Source organism: Rosa rugosa, chromosome 3 (assembly GCF_958449725.1).
Source record: "Rosa rugosa chromosome 3, drRosRugo1.1, whole genome shotgun sequence".
NCBI classification, from domain to species: Eukaryota; Viridiplantae; Streptophyta; class Magnoliopsida; order Rosales; family Rosaceae; genus Rosa; species Rosa rugosa.
The window spans coordinates 21034678-21056395 of NC_084822.1; the positions used below are offsets into that span (position 1 = coordinate 21034678).

The following is a 21718-nucleotide window of genomic DNA, read 5'->3' on the forward strand; positions in this document are numbered from 1 at the left end:
AAAACTCAATTCTACGGAAGTCAACCGATCAAAATGGAGACCTAGGTGAGAGAAGCAACTTTTTCATATCTGGAGCCAAGGCCAAGTCGGCCTAGATCGAGCTCGAAAGCTAGATCAGCCGTTGGATTTCAACTCAAGATTCCAACCACCACACCTCGAATCGAGTTGCAAGGCTGGTATGGTTGGAATGAGCATGAGGAGAGCTACAAAACCCAGTAGGTTTTGAGCCCTAAGATCGTCAGAATAAGATGGAGTAACATCGGCGGTCTGCCGCCGTGTTTCGGCCCTCGATCCACCGTGTACGGCGCAAATCGATGGAAACCAAACTTCCGGACTGGTGGCGCTGCGACGTCGGAAACAAAAAATAGGACCCCGACGGGTCAACCGTTTTATAGGGAGAATTAAGTTTTCTAGAATTTTCTGGAAATCTTCCGAAAATGGAAACTGATACATTTTCCCTATTTTTCTGTATTTATACTTAAATTTCTGAAAAAGGAAATAACTTCCGCTCATAACTTCTTCATACGATCACCATTTTTGGCGTGCCGCATGTCCACGAACTCATGATGCGCTCTACGATTTTCGTGAAGGAAGTTTTCAGAACAACTCAACGAATAAAAAGTCAACTAAAAAATAAAACGTTTCGAGTAATTATTTGTTCGAAACACTATCACTCTATCACAAAACAAACGACAGGCAACCAAAACAATTAATCACACAAATCGACAACTTATTAATTTTCAGAAATCATTACAAATTAATAATGAAAATTCCGGGTATTATAGAAGAAAAGGGGAAGGCAGAGGAAGTAGGTGATTAATTGATGATTTAATGATACAAGAGGTATTATAAATATACGCGGTAGAGTTTATATAGGCTTTTATTGATTTTAGGGTTAATTACATATAAATGCATCTTTAAATGTTTTTTTAGTCATAAGGCCACCAACTAGTTTTTTCCCTCATAAGGCCACTAGATTAAAAAAGGGTGTTATATTTTGGATATAAAAACCAACATATTTACAGAAATGCCACTAGAGTAAAAAGTCAACAATTATTCTCTCTCTCCTCTCCGGCAAGGTCTCCGGTCAACTCCGGCGAGTCTCCGGCCAACTCCGGCAACCACAAAAGCTACTGTGGCTAGCAACAAAAGCTACTATGGTGAGATTTCCGACAACTTCCAGCGAGGTCACAAAAACTACTGTCACTAGCACCAAAAGCTACTGTTGCTAGCAACAAAAGTTACTCTGGTGAGATTTCCGGCAACCTCCTGCGAGGTCACAAAAGCTACTGTCACCAGCAACAAAAGCTGTTGTTACGAACAAAACCTATGCTCACCGACACTAAAAGCTACTGTCATCACCAACAAAAGTTACTGTTACCAACACCAAAAACTAATCTAACCAGCAAGAGACGTTGCTGTCACCAACACCAGAAAGCTACTCTCGCCAGTAACAAAAGCTACTCTCACTATCACCAAAAGTTACTCTCATCAACACCAAAAGCTACAACCAAGCAGAACAAAAACTACTCCCAGAGACGAGAAAACTATTGTCAAAGACTAAGAAAGCTATGGAAATGTAAAGAATACAACCAAAGTAAAAACGCTACTGCAATAGAGAAAATAAAACATATTAGATGATACAAAAAGTATACAGGGTTCAACGATGATATAATTATGTAAAAAGCTACTTTTGTAATTGTAAAAAGTCACTACCATAGTTATGAAAATTTATTACAATAGTTGAATAAAGCTACTGTCAATGTTGTAATGCTACTGTCATTTTTCAATGCTAACACTCTAAACCCATAGGCATAATTTTGCCACCTTCAGCACGAGACTTCATTTCAGCATTTCTTAGTTAGCTGAATGATCTCTTGGTCAGTGGAGGCTTCAATATCCAAATTCACATGATTTTCGAAATCTACTCTACAAATGCAAAGGGGAAGAATTCTGCAAGAACAAAGATACAACAAAATATTAGTATTTGAAATGAAAACTAAAAACAGCAATGTACCGTTGCGCCGCAAACGTGACACTCTTTATCAACTTGATAATAAAAAACAAGCAATCTAAAATACTACTGACATAGGTACAGAAAGCTACTATAACACACGTACAAAGGTACTGAACCAGTAATAAAAAGCTACTGAATAGCTATATAAAGTTACTATAACACGTACAAGATTACTGGACTAGTAATAAAATGCTACTGACATAGGTATAGAAAACTACTATAACACATGTACAAAGCTACTTGACCAATAATAAAAAGCTACTGACATAGATACTGATTCCACAAAACCAGCTAATTTTACATGTTGATAGTGTAACACAAGTTTCAACAAGAAATGCTAGAGATACGAAATCACAACAAGAAGAAAATTAAATTTTATTCAAAATTATGCTTTTCCAATTTGATAAGCTATTGACAAAAGACCACTTGAAATCAATAAAAATGAAAACAAAAAAGCTACGGACATTATATTGAAAATATACTAACATAGGAATAGAAAGCTACTATCACTATGTTGAAAAACCACTATAACAGTTATAGAGAACTACTGACTTGAAATCAATCAAAAAGAAAATAAAAAAGCTGCTGGCATCAACTTAAAATTATGCTAACGTGCCCATAAAAAGGTACTAGTTCTGTGTTGAAAAGCCATTATAACAATCATGGAAAGCTATGCCAAATATTTCTAATGCATAAGTAAGGAAATCAACTCATGAAGTAAGGCATTAATGCCAACTATTCTAGCTTCAGAGCACATATCGAGGAACCTCCAAAAACAAGAGAATGACACAACAATAGAGCCTCAATGTGATTTGGCAAAACATAAAACATAAAACATCAAGTATATGATTTCATTATACATGCTTATCGAACTCAGATTTGGTAACTGTTTCAAGACCTAGAACTTAATTAGTAAGTCTCAATCTTCAAGTCATAATAAGCAAAACTAATGTCTATTCATTTCATATCCAAAGCTTCAAAACAAGAACAGTCCAAAAGCATAAACCTATTTACTTATCAGAATCAAAAATGGAAATTGAAGTAATCGAAAGCAATCAACAGAAACTAAAACTTAAAACAATCAAAATTCATCAAACTTTTACTGACCAATTGTAAAATGATGGAAAAATCGAAAATACCGTCTTCGCCTTATCAGCTTCCTACCGGCTCCGAACTCGCTCCTCCACCTCGTTCTCCACACCTCAGAAAACGCTCTCCGCTGGAGATCATAGCGCCGGAACGAGCCTATTATGATTGTTGATGGAATCCGTGACCTTGTTCTTCCTCTGGCCCGTTGCATAGGTCGCCTTCTGCCATCCACAGTCGTTATTATTACTACTGCCATCCATCGAAAGCAGCCGAGAATGAAATCCGGCGAGCGTTAGTGGAGAATGAAAGAATGAGCGAAGGAGTCGACAATTGAGCCCTAGACGATGTCATCGATGCCTGGGCTGCCTCGCCTTGTCGTGAAACTTTATCATCGTTGTGATTCTCCTTTCACCCCTCCGATCACGATCATCAAATAGCGATCGGACTGCAGCCGCAGACTTCCCAACGTTTTCGTCCGGTTTGTAATTTTTTGATAAGCTTTATTTTCTGGAAAATTGAAGGTGCAGATGGCGGTGCAAGGTCTGATAGCGTTGTGCCGGTGGTCGCCGGAATCGGAGGCGGAGACATCGACGTGAAGGCGGTGGTGCTCAAATTAGAGCAGCAGAGAAACAGAAGGGGAGCTTTCTCGTTAAAATTGGGAGGAGAGAGAGAAGCCTGGCCTGCCGCCTCGTCCAAACAGTGTCACCGACGTCTTCACCGCTAGAGAAGAGCAAGAAGGTCGCTACAGAGAGAGAGAGAGAGAGAGAGAGAGATCTGTGATTGATGTAAGACGGAAAGACCGATGCAATTGGGTTTGTTAGGCAGAAGGGTAAAATTGTCATGAAAAAAATAATTTGTGAATGTAAGTGGCCTTATGTAACACAAGAAAAATTAAGTGGCCTTATGGCTAATATAAGTCTCAAAATGACACTTATATGTAATTTTCTATTGATTTTATAGAAAATTACACGTAAGTGTCATTTTGAGACTTATATTAGTCATAAAGCCACCTGCATTTTTTTGTACAAATAAGGCCATCTGCATCCACATATTATTTTGTTTGTGACGATTTTACCCTTCATAAAAGAAAACCAACTGCATCCATTCATTCTCTCTATTGCAAAAACGAAAAAAAAATCACTCTCTCTCTCTCTCCCCCCGGCGAGAAAACCCATCCTCACGATCTTGCTCAGCTCCGGCAGCATCCTTCCTCACCATCTCGTTCGGCTCCGGCAGCACAAGACCGTCGGATGCGACAACTCCGTCGTCGATTCCGTTCTCCATTACCTTTCTCAACCGGAGCTGGCCCGAACGGAGACGAGCTGGAGTAGTTCGACCTCAGATCTTCGAATCCAAACGGCAAACCCGTCGCCGCATCGACGTGAGGTGAGGAGGCTGAAGACGAAGCTTCAAAGGACGAGATCGAGAGCGCAAAGAGCTCTCAACGACCTGAGATTCATCGGCACCGTCTTCCTCATCACCAGACCGCAACCACTTTAGCTTTATCTACCTGTAAGTTGAATCTTCGTCTCCGCCTTCGAAGGCAACTCCAACCTCTTCTGGCGGCTTCGACCTCGTTCCTACCGCCGAGATCTGAGATTGCATCTGAGCTCCAATTTGAATCCGTCAGGATATGAGATTGCATATCTGAGCTCCGATTTGCTTATTTGATGCGGTGTCGTTGACGTCCCTTCCCACACCACCTCTGTTTCGTCATCACCGACCTTAATTACACCTCCGATTTGCTTTTTTGGTTTTGTTAATGATTTTTGTTATCGGAAAAAAATTAGACGGCATGATTAGAATTTGTTTAGTTTGGTTTGATTTGATTGTGATTTATTGGAATAAATGGGCTTGGATTTGTTTGAATTCATCTGTTGTGGAATTTTGCAGGAGAGAGAAAGAGAGTTGTGCTCTTGTGTGATGGGGGGATGGTTTTGTGGTTGAATTCTGTTTTCTGATGGTGTTGTGATGTATTTTGATTGATGAATAATGAACCATTTCTTGTATGTTATTTGTTGCAGTTAGTAACTCTCTATAACTGTTATAGCGGCTTTTCAACATAGTGATAGTATCTTTCTATATCTATGTTAGTATTTTTTTCAACATGATGTCAATAGCTTCTATTTTCATTATTTCAAGTTAGCAGCTCCGTGTAATTGTTCTAGTGGCATTTCAATATCGTGATAGTAGCTTTATGTGTCTATGTTAGTATATTTTCAAGCTAATGTCAATAGATTTATTTTTTCAAATCAGTAGCTCTCTGTAACTATTGTAGTGGTTTTCCATCATAGTGATCGTAGCTTTCTGTACCTATGTTAGTAGCTCTCTAATGTTAGTGAGAGTAGCTCGTTGGTGTTGGTGACAGTAACTTTTGTTGTTTGTGAGAGTAGTTTTCTGGTGTTGGCTACTGGTGTTGGTGAGAGTAGTTTTCTGGTGTTGGTGAGAGTAGTTTTTGGTATTGGTGACAGTATCTTTTGTTGGTGGAGATAGTAGCTTTTTCGTTTTGGGGAGCATAGGTTTTTTTGGTAAGGAGTAGCTTTTGTTGTTGGTGATAGTAGCTTTTGTTATCTCGTCGGAGGTTGCCAGAAATCTCACCAGAGTAGCTTTTGTTGCTAGTGATAGTAGCTTTTGTGACCTCGCTGGAGGTGGCCGGGAATCTCATCAAAGTAGCTTTTGTTGCTAGCCACAGTAGCTTTTGGTGTTGGTGACAGTAGCTTTTGTGGTCGCCGGAGTTCGCCGGAAGTTGGCCGGAGTTCGGCCGGAGTTGGCCGGAGACCTCACCGGAGAGGAGAGAGATAATGATTGTTGACTTTTTACTCTAGTGGCATTGATGTAAATATGTTGATTTTTATATCCAAAAGTTAACACATTTTTTAATCTAGTGGCCTTATAAGGGAAAAAAATAGTTGGTGGCCTTATGACTAAAAAAATATTCAAATATGCACTTATATGTAATTAACCCTTGATTTTATTGGACAAAGGGTATTGTGGGAAAACTAAGGAGGTTTAGATAATATGTTTTGTAAACGTAAGTTAGATGTCTATTAAGTGGAGATGTCCAAATGTCAATTTTAGAGGTATGAGTAAAAACTTCCATTTTTTATGTAATTAACCCTTGATTTTATTGGACAAAGGGTATTGTGGGAAAACTAAGGAGGTTTAGATAATATGTTTTGTAAACGTAAGTTAGATGTCTATTAAGTGGAGATGTTCAAATGTCAATTTTAGAGGTATGAGTAAAAACTTCCATTTTTTATTCTAAAAAAAAAATATAGTTAATATACCTCCATTTCACAATAGATGATTCAAAGCACTGACGTATATTTATACCAACACGAATGAAGAGTATGATAACATTATATACACTTTTTAGTTCAAAAAAAAATTAACTATTCTCTAATAAGTGATGGGTTATTTAAACCGCGGTAAACTATTGAGTCCTTTTATCCTTCACTTTCACAAATCCTACACGTATTCAGTTCCCCATGAATTTCAGTATAACCGAACAGTTATTCTCTGCAAGCAGTCAGGCAGATCCAAGTCGACCAATACGTGTTGAGCACGTGAATTTACTGCAGGCCCACTTAACCTCTACAAAAAGAAATCTCCCTTCCTCGTCCTATTTCCCAAAGTGAAAGTAAAAACAACAGAAGCCTCGAGGGCACATTCACACGTGCGCCACCAATATTTATACCACAAACTCGCACGCTCGCCCTTCTTTCTTCCTTCCTTCCTTCCTCCTTCTTCTCTTTCAGGTATCTGGACGAACCAGGACTCCTCCTCCAGAATCGCGATCTAATTCCGGTAACCTTCTCGTTTCCTTTACGGAATTCTCTCGAATTTAAAATTGAGATTTCGAATCGTTTATTTTATATACATATATGACATCATCATTCCTAATCAAAATTCTTATACTTCATTTCATGTTTTAGCTAACCAAACACAGATTGGAATTTTTTTTTTTTTTTTTTTTTCAAGTTAGTTTTAGCAACTTGTTAATCATCAGATAATAGTGGTGGAGACTCTTTTTTTTTTTTTTTTTTCTGCAAAAAATTTGGCGATATTTTGATTGGATTTTTTTTTTTTTTTAATCCTATCTTTCTTGAATTTGGCGACTTTGCATTGGTATTTACTGTGTTATGATAATTTAAACTTGGCTAAGTTTCTATGCTGTACTGAAAGTGATATCTTGCATTCTTATTGTTACTTTTTGTTTCATCAGGTCTTTAGTGTTTTTGTATATGGAGATTCTTTTGGGTGCCTGTTTGGTTTTGTGAACTTTAGGGAGAATACCGCTTGTGTTTAAAGTTGTTACATTGCTTTGTGCACTCTATTCATATATCTTGTTTCTGTAGCATTTGAGTCTTTATTCATCGTTTTCAAGTTTCTATAAAGGGTTTTCTTTCATGCTGATCATGCTCCAATGTAAAGAGGAAATTTTCAAATAAATAAACTGATGCTAGATGTTGGATTCAGCCTTGTTTTGCTTGTGTGTGGTTCCATGCAAGCCAAGATGAGGCAGTAACCTAATTTAACTCTGGGACTGACCCATTATGCCTATATACTTTAGCCAAACAACTGATGTATGATTCTTCATCGGTATTCCGTGTTAGGATGCTTCTGTTTGGAAATTGGGCATCAAAGATGATGCAACACTCACTTGAATGCTTCATGGAGTAAATTAAGCACATAAGGTGTTCTAGGCATTTTTGTTTAAGGAAATTTTATTTCTCATACTTAATTTTCCATTTATATTTCTTACACATCATAAAGCACTTGAAATCTAGTTGATTCATATCTCGGGACATTATATACATTCCCAAGGACATTGATATAGACCTGCCCTCTGTTCAAGATTGTTGGGCTCTGATGTGTATGTCACCTCGAAGTTAAACATGAAATGCTTTCTGCATTCATTGGTACAAATGCCACCCTGTTTCTTTTCTGTTACACTTTTTTGGTTGATGCCTGAAAATGATTACTTTGCAAATATATTGATGTATGGGGTAGTCCATAACAGATAACAAGAAGTGCCATGTAGATTCACATGTACTGTATGAGCAAATGCTAGAGATTAAGCTCAACAAATGAAGATAACTTTGTGTGCATACTTGAAGGAAAGGACATGTGCGTTTTGTGATATTTTGTTGATTCTGAGCTAGGGGATTCACAATATGTAAGTTATGGACTTGGGATCTCTATCTACAATGTGAAAAGGACTAGATGAACTGAAGGAAGCTTTAGTTGAGCTGAAGGCTGTGCAAGGTAGAGGTCAGATTGACCTTTACCAGCCTTGCTTAACGTTATTTTTAATCAATGAACCTATTCCTGTGTTTTTGGTTTATTTTCTGTTTATGCAAGAGTTGCTTGAAGAGGCTACTATAGTGTAGAATGTTGTCACTAGTTAGTGTATATGCTCTATGTGCCAATAGTTTACTTGATGTTGTCATTGATGATATAGCTTTCCACTTTCTTTGTTACTGTTGTGGCTTTCCTTCAGCAAATTTTTGTTTGAAACTAAATAAACTCAAATTTTCTAATACATACATTCAAAAAAATGAACTTGCATAGCTTATTTTCTATTTTTTGGTTGTGAAGTTAAAGAATCGATTGCCTTGTTACTTTCTTACAGGGGCTTGTCACTTAAATAGGAATATGGAGCTAAATTCCATTAAAGATGCATTTGAGCGTGTTGTTAAGAAGCAAAAGCTATCTTCGTCTAAATCCCAAGAAGTAATTCAGCAAGTTGGTCGTGAAATTGAACAGGCACTGACACAGATCCTTTCAGCTCAAGATCCTTCTGCGCCTGTTGATCAAAAATCCATCCTTGCAGAGCTTAAACTCAAACTCAGTGCAGTTGGTCCAGTCCAGCAGTTAGAAGGGTCACATAAGGAACTGAACTTAAACCTCAGCAAGTACACTAAACTCCTTGAAAGAACCTTGAATCCAGACATATCAAAGGCATACAGAGATGTTGACTTTGACTACCATATTGTGAATCAGCTCATTGCTAATCATTTTTACCGGCAAGGGTTGTTTGATCTGGGAGATGGCATAATAGATGAGGCTGGAGAACCAGAGTTAACCATTGTAAAATCTCAGTTCTCGGTAATGCATCAGTTACTTGAGGCTATGAAGGTTAAGAATCTTGAGCCTGCTCTAAACTGGATCCGTGCTAACCGTGAACAACTGAATCAGAATGGTTTGAATCTTGAGCTGAAACTCCATAGTTTGCAGTTTCTGGAGATTTTACAAAATGGCACTCAAGCTGATGCACTTGTATATGCCAGGACTCACCTTGCTCCTTTTGCTTCTCCTTCCTCCTCTCACAAGGATGAGGTACTGAAGCTCATGGGTTGCCTTTTATATGCAGGAAGGCTCAACAACTCCCCTTATTCTGAGTTTACATCTCCAACTCATTGGGAGAAGGCGATGGAGGATCTTACAGGGCAGTTCTGTAGTCTCTTGGCACAGTCCTATAACAGCCCGTTGAGTATGACGATGGCTGCAGGATTTGAAGGGTTGCCTACTCTCTTGAAGCTGGCAAATGTAATGGCTGCAAAAAAGCAGGAGTGGCAAGCGATGAAACAGTTGCCAGTGCCTGTGGAGTTGGGGAAGGAGTTTCAGTTCCATTCTATATTTGTCTGTCCTGTGAGTAGAGATCAAGGCAGTGAAGACAATCCCCCCATGTTGATGCCGTGCTTGCATGTTCTCTGCAAGCAATCAATCATGAAGCTGTCGAAGAGCAGCACCAGGACATTTAAATGCCCATATTGTCCGGCAGAGGCATCAGTTGCTCAGTGCAAACAGCTACATTTCTGATGGTCATCTCTATTATTGCATCAATGTGTTATTATTAACTTTGTATATAGAAATTACTTCCAGATTCGTTGTTTGATTATTTAAGTACCCTTAGTTTGCATAAAGTTTGAACAAACATTTTTTAATCTCATCAAAGGCTTTGGTACAAGACCTGCATCCCAACCATATGTTGCTACATTAATGTCACGTAAAATAAAAGTTTTATCTGTTGGATTTACAACACCTCAAGTAGCTTGCTTAGTAGTTACTGCAGCAGGGTTAACAACACCTTCTAGTTTATCTGTTGGATTTACAACAACTCAAGTAGCTTGCTTAGTAGTTACTGCAGAAGGGTTAATACCACCTTCTACTCCGCAATTATAGTCTGCATTTAACGAATCCACCACAGGTGAGAAGAAGAAAAGTTATCCGTATCATTTGATTTAGTGTCATATGTCTCTCATTTATAAGTACGTGAATTCGATTAATAATAAACTAGTTCTTTTTGTATATGAATTCTTGTATACAGGTCATTTATTTGATGGAAGAAAAAAGAAAAAAATTCGATTGAAGTTAGGACTTGGGAAAAGATTGAAAGACCAAATTGAAGTTTTACATTGAGCAACGAAATGAATCTATTTGTCTTCTGAGAAACCCATCATCCTCTTTAAACCAGGAAACAAAGGGGATTTTGCAGGTGGGTTTCGGTGCTGCAGGTGCTCCTCGACCAAATCTTGAACAGATTTTGCAGACAGTGGGTGAAAATTGACACCCCACTCTGAAACAAAGCCTTTAACCAAAACGCGCTTCTCGTCCTCATCCAATTTCCCCCATTTCTTCTTGACTTCCTCTGGTTTTGAATCCAGGAATTGGCACAGCTCTGTGAAGAGAAGCTCTCTGCTCTTGTTCATGGCTTCGTCTCTCTGCGCGAAAAGGGTGGTCATCTTTGACAAATCTGATGCGAGCTCGGCATCGCTTATGCTCTTCTTTTTGCATTGGATTGTTCGGGTTTTGGGTCTGGTGGAGGGGAAGGGACTGGTGTGGAATTTTGGAGGTTGTCGGGGGGCTTTGGGGGAAAGGAGATGCATTCTCAGAGCCATGTTGAGATCAGTTTGAAGCAGCTGAATGATGGTAGTGAGAGGTGAAGACCCAGATGTTGAAAACTACGGCTTTGAATTCACCTTGAGTTCTGAATTGGATGGTTAAAAGTTAAAACGCAGAGTTTCTTACCCACCATTGTTACTACTAGTTTTTTTTTTTTTCCTGAGAATCCGTTTGACCCGCACAAAAAATTGTAGGTCAAAAATCTCCGAATGTTATGAAATGCAATGACAAGAAGTATCTATGTAAGAGTTGGTCGTGAAAAGGTTACATTTTAGGAGTGGCAAACTGGCAACGACACCTTAAGAACAACATATGAAGTCCCCAACTAGCCATCATGTGACGGATGTGTTCATAACAACGATGCTGCTTCTGGTTTTGTCATAAGAGATGCTCATGGTTTTCTTCTTGTTCTTGGAACAAGAAATCTTGGTTACAACAATATTCGTCTAGCTGAAACTCTTGCGTTATGCGAAGGTCTTCACAAAAGCCTTAGAGAGTGGTTTCAAGAAAGTCCAAGTTGAAGGTGATTCCAAAATTCTTATCAACTTCCGTCCAAAAATAAAAGTTCTAATCAAGGGTGTGTGCGGCATTGTGACATCCCTTGGCTGATAAAGAAAATAGTGAAAGACATCCAAGTTATTGCCTCATCTTTTGAAGCTATTCCTTCAAGCACATCTTCCGTGAAGCTAATTTTGCAACTGATTCTTTAGCAAAGTTGGGTAATTCCATTAGTTCAAGATCGATCTTGAGTCCACCAGTTGCCTCATTCAGCATCTTTGGCTAATAGTTATGATTTACTTAACTCTGGTTGCCCTCCAAGCTTTTCTCTTTAATTTTGTGTTGCAAGTATTTTCATATAAAAAGATTAATTAAAAAAAAAAAAAAACAAATACCTTCAGGAAAAAGCTGCATCAAGTTCACAGGGAAATTTTGCCTCCCGTATAACATTAAAGTGTAATGAAAGAACATGCTACTTATTTGTTACAATTTTCCCCTCTGGATCTAATTTTGTTACAATTCAAATACCATCTAACTCTCCTTTACAAAAAAATGGAACAGCAACCTTCATCAAAAAGCTGTCACCAAGTTCCCAGTCAGATTTGTGATGTGCTTGTATGCTCTCAATTCAAAACATTGTCGTGGCCTTCTTTGCCTACTCAGCATAGGGAAAGTTTAGGCTAAATCTGTCCTCCTTAGAAGCCATCCTGGAATGCAATTTTAGACCATATGTTCGACAAAGTGTTCATCATCCCAGCTCCAAACCAATACGGATCAGCTCTGATAAAATGTCAACCCATGTATCTGGTACACCAGGTAGGCACCAGTGCATGCAGTCCTGGCCCCAGACTTTGACGGCATCCTTCTGTCCCAACCAAATTGCTGGATGGGCATCTGCTCTGAACTCACTCAGATGAGTCAAGTTAAGCAATTGAATATCAGTTCCTTGCAATGCGTCTTCTATGAGACGATTCAGCAGTCTTTCTTCTTTATTTGGTCCATTGTTGCTGGGATCAAACCACAAGTCAAGCTGTTGAGGCATTACTATACAATTTTCTCAAGAAACCGTTGGGGGAGGGGGATGAAAAGCAGATACAGTAAAGAAAACATGAAGTACAAGATATGGATTTATGACATATTCTAGAATGTTTAAATGAAATCTGAAAGCAACTTAAAGAACTCTAGGCTTTTCATTCAAGATGGAAGACAACCAAACTGAATGTGATTGATGTATGAAAACCATGGTAAGTGGCATAAAGAAGGAAAGCATCATAATTCATACCTGGTGCTCCTCAAGGGGTTTATTAAACAAGCAACTGCCATTTTGATTCCAGTCACCCCCATGAAAATGCCTTGGTGATTGTAAACGCCATAACTTCAATGTCTTCAGAGGAATTTTGTTTTGTATGTATGAGGCCATATTCTCGACAACAACTTTAAATCCACCCAATATATCAAGCGGAGGATATATTGGTTCACCCGCACGATAGAAAGTGAGAGGAGTTTCTTTTGGGAATTTATCAAAGCCCCACCTAGTTAGTTAAGCAAAAAATACTTAGTCGGATGACGTTTCTGTAAAACTATGAATTGATAACAAAATCCAAAGAATGCAAACCAGCTAATGATGAGGCAGCTCAATGTAGCAAATTCCACAAGAGATTTAAAATGTATCTCATATTAAGAAGATTATGTTTACAGATTTAACATTTCCATATGTTATCTCTGTTCCTTTCCAAAACTAGTCATGATGACTTCTGTGCATGTGTCTGGGTGGGTAACAAACAATTTATTAATCTCTATGCCCAGAAAATTTTCCGATATCTATTTATTTTAAAATAGAATTAATTATCAGGAATAGAACATTTCATCAGTGCACATAGTGGTGAAAGGAAGAAACCATTCATTAACCAACATCTATGGTTAACTAGCAGATTGAGAAGGAAATTACCAAAGACCAGTATTGAAAACAAGGACATCAAAGAAATACCATCTTATGTTCTGACAACTCAAAAGAAACATGAGAATCCATACTAGCGGATTGAGAAGGAAGAAACCATTCATTAACCAACATCTACGGTTAACTAGCGGATTGAGAAGGAAATTACCAAAGACCAGTATTGAAAACAAGGACATCAAAGAAATACCAACTTTTGTTCTGACAACTCAAAAGAAACATGAGAATCCATACTGACATACAGAAGAGGAATGGAGGCTTGACTCAGCAATCAACCATGGACAAGAACATACTATGTTTGCACATTCTTGTGAAAAAATTAAACTGCAGTTAAGACCCCTAAATAAAATGGGTATTTCAGATACTCATGATTTAAACTTTTCAAATTATAATAAATGCCAGCGTCAAGCCAGTGCCTTGATGATTTCATACCAGAGCTTTAAATCAATTCATTCATGCCTTAGTGATTAGCATAAGGAAAAGGGAATTACCAATGGCCAGTGTTGAAAACAAGGACATCATAGAAATCACCAATGTTTGCCCAATCATCAGAAGGAATCTCAACATCTACTCGATATATTCCTTTGAGTCCATCTTGATCACCATCTGCATGCTGTTTTGGCTGCCACCTTGATTCAGTCATCTATGAGCATGTGAGATTTCCATTTTCATAATTATTAAGGAAAACAACAAAATACATTAGTTGAGATAAAGTCACTCAACTGAAGTTTTATTAACGCAGACAGCAAAATAGAATAAAGGACAACAAATCCACTTTCAAAAAACAAACAAAGAAAAGCTGCACTAAGGATTTCAAGGTTATCACGGAAATACAAACTTCCAAGATAATGTCACTTCATCAACTCACTGCAGTTTTCCAATCTAACAATAAAGATGATAGGGAACAATCTCTGAACTAAACAGTGACAAATACCACCTAACTCAATAAATAAACCAAAAACTAACTCGATCCCACAGCTCTTTCACCCCCAACCCTGAATACTGTTCAAAAACCCTTCTATTTCGCAGTATCCAAATAACCCATTAAAAGGCCAACATCTTCCAACCCGAAAGGGTTTCAGTTTTTTTTGCCTCTTCCTAGACCTTTAAACTGCACACTTACACCAGCTACCTTGATCTCCTTCAGATCTATAACGCAAAAAGACAATGAACGAAGGAAAAACGGATTACTTAATGCAAGGGTGTGCACTAATTCCTTCGAATGATAGATAAGTCCGGGAAACACCTCTTGGTCATCACTTCCCGTTCATATGGATCATTAACCGATCGTAAGACATCCAATGCTAAAGTGTGTGCTAATTTCCTCTAGTCTTCACATATTCAAAACTAGACAGACCAGCATAATGGGCGATTTTACACTAGCTTCAGTCATTTGAAAATGCAACGGTTGCATGTTTTTGTTTCTATGTGTTTGCGAACAATATGTTCCGGTTAGATTACATTACAACATTCATAATGACAACAGATAACACTAATTTCATTCTTAAGAACCTAATAAGTCAACTTTCACAATATAATGTTAGAGAATAAAAACTAAGTGCACAGACAAAGTAAATAGTCTTACTCATATTTGGAGAGCAACACAGCTCGATGATACCCCACCGTAACATTGAACTTGGGAAAATAGGCACCTCTCCAAGCCCCTTTCCTCTTCCACTTCTTAGCCCCCAAATCCGCCACTCTAAGTACGCACAAAAACGACACCAGAAAATTCTCATTCAAAGAGTCACCAACAAACCCAATGTTCCTGTTCCTCATCAGACCCAGAAACCGAACCGGGTCGATCCGAGGCAAGACGCAATCACGAGGAACCCATTTCCAGGAATTGATGACACCCATGTTGTCCCTCTTGTTCCTCAAGCAGTTCCACGCGTTCCTGTGAAATGGGCAGCTCTCGTCGTACATGGGTGTGCGGTCGGGGTCTTGGACCCAATGGCCATTGAAGAAATTGCAGGAGGGTAAAGTGGGGATTGGTTTGGGTAGCGGGGAGGATGTGTGGAAGGAGAGGAGTGAGGAGTAGAGAAAGAGGAGAAGGAGGGTTAGGAGAATGAGCCATTGGAAGAGGGGTGACAGTAGCTTCGGAGCCATTGTCGTCAGCAAAGGTTATTTGGTTCATATGGAGATCTCCAACTATAAATTGGGTTTTTATTAGGGAGTTTTTAATCATTTTAGAGAGAGTATCACAAATGGTCACTCAACTTTTACCTATTCAATATTTTAGTCACTCACCTTTTAAATATATCACTTTGGTCACAGGAAAAAGTAGAAAAACCCTAAGCGCCGTTTTGTACGTCGCCGCTACACTCCGGCAGCCTCCACCATGCTGCATGGTAGTATTCTAGTTTGGAATTGTCGAGGTATAGTTAACCTCGAAACGCAAAGGGCTCTTGTCGATCTTGTCCAGGCGCGAAAACCTTCTCTTATTTTTCTGGCTGAAACCCTAGCGCAGAAAACCCTAATCGACTCTCTTACAAGAAAGCTGGGGTTCAAAGACAATATTTGCTTCCAACATCAAAGAGAGGCTCAAGGTGTAGCCCTAATATGGAATGAAGACGTTCATGCGGAATTTTGATCCTCATCTGCGCATCACATCAATGTAGTAATCAGTCAACCTGGAGAAGCAACGAAATGGAGGTTTACTGGTATCTATGGTTTTGCAGCAAGGGAGGTGCGAACACGAACATGGGATCTGATCAGGTCTCTTGCGGCTGAACCATGCACCCTGCCTTGGTTAATGGCGGGGGATTTCAATGAGATTATGTCTCAAGCAGACAAGTCTGGGGGTCCATGAAGAGCAGCCCTGCCAATGGAAATTTTTAGGAGAACTATGGCAGCTTGTGGTTTTGTTGATATGGGGTTTGTGGGTAGTAGGTTTACCTGGAGTAACAAATATACCAAGGAGAGGTTGGATCAGAGCTTTCAAACCCTACAGTGGAGAAGCCTCTTCCCGTTTAGTAGAGTTATCACTCTTAATCCCTCGGAATCAGACCACTGCCCTATCTTAATCGAGGTTCATGCGGAGAAAGTGCAATCTACAAGGGTTAACAGGCCCTTTCGTTTTGAAGAGATTTGGCATGGTAATCAAACCTGTGCAGACATCATTCAGAAGGAGTGGGCTCTTCCTACGACAGGGAATGTTTTGCGACAGATTGGTTTCAAATTCCAAGCTATTGGTAAGAAGCTAATGCAGTGGCATAAGACTGATTTTGATAGGCAAAAGGCTGAAATGAGAATAATTCAGGAGAAGCTGAATGACATTATGAGACAACCTTTTTCTCCAGAACAATATGAGGAGCAGAGAACCTTGCATGCCAAGTATAGCCAATTACTGTCTCAGCAAGAAAAGTATTGGAGGCAAAGATCCAGAGCCGTGTGGCTTAAGGATGGAGACAGAAATTCTGCTTTCTTCCATCGTAGAGCCTGTAACAGGAAGAGCAGGAACTCCATTAGGGGTTTAACTGATGAGCAAGGACAATGGCAATCAGAGCCGGCTGAAATCCAACGATTATTGTTGACCTACTTTAAGACAGTCTTCTCTTCTGAAGGATGTGATGCTAGGGCCGTACAAACTGTGCTCGATGCTACACCAACAAAGTTAACTAGAAGCATGAATGAATCTCTTGTGCAGCCCTATACAGATGATGAAATCAAAGCAGCTTTATTTCAAATGCATCCCTCAAAGAGTCCGGGCCCGAATGGTATGTCCCCATTCTTCTTTCAAAAATATTGGAATGTGGTGAGCATGGATGTCTGTAATGCCATTAGAAATTTTCTTGAGAAAGGAGAGCTATGGCCAGAATCAAATTATACTTTCTTGTGTTTGATACCAAAAACCAAATCTCCTAAAGTAGCTGCACACTTCAGGCCAATTGCCCTATGCAATGTGATTTGTAGAATTGCTTCTAAAGTAGTGGCAAATCGGTTAAAATGTATTCTGCCTGAGATCATCTCACCACTTCAGAGTGCGTATGTGCTAGGGAGGTTAATCTCTGATAACACCTTAGTAGCTACTGAGGAAGCGCACTTCATGCATCAACTGAGAAGCCAAGAAACAGGTTTTTTCTCCTTGAAACTTGACATTAGCAAAGTGTATGATCGTTTAGAATGGCAGTTTATCCAAGCTATGTTGCTCAAGTTGGGTTTTCAGTCGTCATGGGTTCAAATGATTATGAGCTGCATTTCACAAGTAACTTATTCTATTCTCATTCAAGGGGAACCATCTGCAAAGCTTAGCCCTACTAGAGGTATTAGACAGGGTGATCCCCTATCTCCCTATCTATTTATTTTATGTGCAGAAGGCTGTCAGCCTTAATCTCAGATGCAGTTCATCACAATGCTATTGCTGGACTTAAAATGTGCCCCCAAGCTCCCACTCTTCATCACCTATTTTTTGCGGATGATAGCTTTCTGTTTGGGACTGCAATAGACGGTGAATGCTACAAATTTAAAGATATACTTGATACCTATGAACGTGCCTCAGGTCAACAGGTGAATTATCAGAAGAGCAGTATGGCATTTAGCAGGAATGTGGATATGGACACACAAAACAAGTTTGCTTCTATTCTGGCAGTTAAAAGAGTGGATGAGCATGACAGATACTTAGGTCTACCTCTGAGAGTTGGTAGATCAAAGACTGCGATTTTTGAGTACATTAAAGAGAAATTAACAAAGAAGCTTATTAATTGGAAAGCAAAGATTCTGAGTTGTGCCGGCAAGGAAATCTTGATAAAAGCAGTGGCACAAACAATGCCATTGTATGCCATGAATTGTTATCTTTTACCACGGGGGTTATGTGATGATATTCATAAGTTGTGTGCGTCTTTCTTTTGGGGGGACACCAATGAGAAGAAAAAGATCCATTGGAGGAGTTGGGACAAGCTGTGTCTGACAAAGAAAGAAGGAGGTATGGGATTCAAGAACTTGTATGCTTATAACCTTGCAATGTTGGCAAAGCAAGGCTGGAGACTGGTCACAAACCCTACATCACTTATAGCAAGATTGTTCAAAGCTAGGTACTTTCCCAATTGTTCTTTTTGGGAGGCTGATTTGGGAGACTCACCATCCTTTTCATGGAGAAGTATTCTCAGTGGCAGGCCAGTTCTAAAAGCTGGTATTCAGTGGAAAATTGGTGATGGTCATTCCGTAAGTATTTGGCATGACAGGTGGATCCTGGTGCATCATCCAGTCCATCTACAACCACCAGCCACTCCAGAGTTCCATTTAGTTGCTGATCTTATTAATCAGGAGACAAGAGAATGGATTCCAACCTCGGTGTATGCTTTATTTTCTAGTGAAATAGCTGAGAAGATCTTATGTATCCCACTTGGACGACGCCAATGCTCTGACAAACTAATATGGAGTCCAGAGAAAAAAGGTTTTTATTCTGTGAAGTCAGCCTACTGGATAGCTTGGGAACAAGTCTTACAGAATGTTCTCACTTCTACTTCTAATGGAGATCCGTTTAAAGAGCTTTGGCAGCAACTTTGGAAGGCCAAAATTCCGGGAAAGGTGATTATTTGTAACTGGAGGGCTTGTAACAATCTCTTGCCCACACGGGAGAGGTTACTAGCTAAAGGATATATTGGAACCACAGAATGCTTGCTATGTCAGAATCGCATTGAAGACAACTATCATCTCTTTTGTCAGTGTCCTCTGGCCAAACAGATACTCTCTGCACCTCCTTTTAATTTACAACATACTTTGTTGCCTAATATGAGTTTCAAGGAATGGATGCTTGAAAGGGCACAACAACTCAAACCCGAAACCCTAGAGAAGCTGATGATGGTTGTCTAGGCTCTATGGAAAAACAGGAACAATGTTCTGTGGGAAGGCAAAGTGCAAACTGCTCACTACCTTGTTCTAAGCTGCTTTACATGGCTTGCAGATTTCCAAAAATCTCGTAGCAGGAATCCACCAACAAACAGGTCCGTGAGGGCCAAATGGAAACCACCGACGTCGGGTTTCAAGTTGAATGTTGATGCAGCCTTCCTTCCCAACCAAACCAATGGTGGCATTGGAGGAGTATTAAGAGACTCGACAGGTCAGTTTAGAGCTACATTCTTTCAACCTGTAATGTTTGCAGCATCACCAAAGCAGTGTGAACTCCTAGCCATTCGAGCGGGTTTGGATCTATTATCCTCATGTGGTATACACAACGTCAGTGTTGAAAGTGATTGCATGGAGGCTGTCTCTGAAGCAAACTGTAGGAATTATGATCTGTTAGCTAATGGAGGCATAGTGGATGACATTCATGAAGTATGGAGTAGGTTGCAGGGAGTGACCATAAGTCATACTCCGAGAACGTGTAATGTTGTGGCACACCGCCTGGCAGCTTTAGGTTTTGAGAATCCTATTGGAGCCGTCTGGTTTGACCAAGCTCCTTCTTATATTAGTGATGTACTACAGCACGACTGTGCTCAACTCGTTTGAGTTGTTTGATCTATAAAGTTCTTTCTTTGATTCAAAAAAAAAAATATATATATATCACTTTGGTCACTCAACTTTAACTTTGTTATTCACTTTAGTCACTTAATTAATTTTTTTCATTAAAAAAAAATTATTTACCTCAATATTAATGATATTTTCATTCAATCAATTGTGAAAAATTGAGAAATCTGTGTTAGAATGATTGGGAGAAGTGATTACAGTGAGATAAAATGCCATTTGGGTGACTAAAGTGATTGACAGAGTAATAGTTGAGTGACCAAAGTGATATATTTGAAAGGTGAGTGACCAAAGTGTCGAATGAGTCATAGTTGAGTGACCATTTGTGGAATTCTCCCATCATTTTAACCGTTTTCGATCATTTTTTCACTTTTATTGATGTGGGCATGTGGAGACAATTTATTTTCTTTTTGTTCAAGTAAATCCAGAATATGTGTCTGGCTCAAATTTTAGGTTACTTGTGCAAGTTGTAATAGGATTTATGTTAGAGATATTCTCGGAGATATTCGTAGATATCTAATCATTGTACGATTATGTTTTCATGTACAACTCTACTTCTATACTTGTAATCCTCTATATAAAGAGACCCTTATTATCAATAAAAGCACAGCAAATTTTCTCCCAAATATCGATTCCCTAAAACACGTTATCAGCACGAAGCCCTAACTCTGAAACAAATAGCCAAACCCTGATTCAAGAAGCTAAAACCCTAAATCCGAATACAAAACCTTGAAACCTTTTCTGCCTCCGCCGCACACCTTGAAGCCCTCGACCCCAAGAATCCAGAACTGGCGGCAGAACCACCAGAACCGGCCGGAAACCTACGGAACCGGCCACTTGAAGCTCCAAACTGCCCTCAGCAAAAACTCTGTCGGTTCACCACCTTCCGGACCTTCATTGCCACCAAATTTTGTCAGCAGAAGCGCCTTGATCTCACGATTCCAGAACCGGTCAGATCGTTCCAAGAACCAGTCTAAAACTTGCTGAACCGGTCCCGGTCGCCTGACTGACTGGTCTGCAGGCAGAAAACCGGACAGAAACGTTTTTAGGGTAATTCTGACCACCACTTATTAATTCCGGCCACCACCGACTAGTTCCGACCGCCTCCGCCCAGCAACAACCACTGCTGGCCATCCCAATTTTCCGACGACCCTCAGACAACTTTCTGGCGATTTTTCGACAATTTTCAACATTTTTTTTAGGTAGTTTTAAAAGTTCTATCAGTTCCCCTTTTTGAAGTTTTATTCTTTTTCTCTTCTTTTTCTCGGGGACTGGCAACCTCCCTTCTTCTACCCCCCTTTCTTCTTCATAGGGGAGACTATAAGCCGAACTGTGGGGGTTTGTGCACACTCCAAGCTTGGAGCTTGTAGAGTTCTCTAAACTTAGAGTTTGTTGAGGAATTATGATCGACCACATACACGTGTTTCGATCTAATCCAATACCTCTTGGAATTTAATTACTTCGGAGCGACTACGCTCAGAAATTCCTAATTTCTTGGAAGTGATTACACTTGGAAATTCCTAATTTCATGGGAGTGATTACACTCAGAAATTTCTATTGTTTTCGTGGTAGCTTTTTCCACTCCGAAACTAACCCTTTTTCTTGTTCTATTTTCAGGATGAGTAACTTGAACAAACTGGACTTTGCTCCATTGGGAACAACTGGCTCTGGATATCATAAGTGGGTCCATGATGTCTGCCAGCATCTCAAGGCAGAAGGAACTGGATATGATTCTTGAGCCTAGCCAGGACGTGCTAACTGTTGAGCAAGCTCAAGCTTTGGAAGCA

The 21718-nt window shown here is 39.5% G+C and overlaps 4 protein-coding genes and 1 long non-coding RNA gene across 6 annotated transcripts; 2 read left to right on the plus strand and 3 right to left on the minus strand.

The window, feature by feature from the left end:
• Positions 1-1615: 1615 nt before the first annotated feature.
• LOC133739891 (uncharacterized) lies at positions 1616-4969 on the minus strand. Its single transcript, XR_009860874.1, has 2 exons — positions 3125-4969; positions 1616-1953 (listed from the first exon to the last, which is right to left on the minus strand). It is a non-coding gene; the product is annotated as an uncharacterized LOC133739891 (long non-coding RNA).
• A 1787-nt stretch (positions 4970-6756) lies between these two features.
• On the plus strand, positions 6757-10079 carry LOC133738559 (protein RMD5 homolog). Of its 2 annotated transcripts, none has more exons than XM_062166116.1 (2): positions 6757-6913; positions 8742-10079. In XM_062166116.1, exon 2 carries the CDS (start codon positions 8765-8767, stop codon positions 9929-9931), a length of 1167 nt encoding a protein of 388 aa, XP_062022100.1. In that variant the 5' UTR covers positions 6757-6913; positions 8742-8764; the 3' UTR covers positions 9932-10079. The 2 variants fall into 2 exon arrangements, with proteins under 2 accessions (XP_062022100.1, XP_062022101.1); XM_062166117.1 differs by lacking the exon at positions 6757-6913 and adding an exon at positions 7362-7803.
• Positions 10080-10443: 364 nt separating this feature from the next.
• On the minus strand, positions 10444-11077 carry LOC133738560 (uncharacterized). Its single transcript, XM_062166118.1, has one exon. It carries the CDS (start codon positions 11008-11010, stop codon positions 10546-10548), a length of 465 nt encoding a protein of 154 aa, XP_062022102.1. The 5' UTR covers positions 11011-11077; the 3' UTR covers positions 10444-10545.
• An 846-nt stretch (positions 11078-11923) lies between these two features.
• On the minus strand, positions 11924-15583 carry LOC133740735 (protein trichome birefringence-like 12). Its single transcript, XM_062168678.1, has 4 exons — positions 15052-15583; positions 13958-14095; positions 12795-13044; positions 11924-12542 (listed from the first exon to the last, which is right to left on the minus strand). The coding sequence occupies exons 1-4, from the start codon at positions 15573-15575 to the stop codon at positions 12261-12263; spliced, it is 1194 nt and encodes a 397-aa protein (XP_062024662.1). The 5' UTR covers positions 15576-15583; the 3' UTR covers positions 11924-12260.
• Positions 15584-16314: 731 nt separating this feature from the next.
• On the plus strand, positions 16315-19916 carry LOC133737412 (uncharacterized). Its single transcript, XM_062164968.1, has 3 exons — positions 16315-17576; positions 17783-19128; positions 19372-19916. The coding sequence occupies exons 1-3, from the start codon at positions 16315-16317 to the stop codon at positions 19914-19916; spliced, it is 3153 nt and encodes a 1050-aa protein (XP_062020952.1).
• Positions 19917-21718: the final 1802 nt, after the last annotated feature.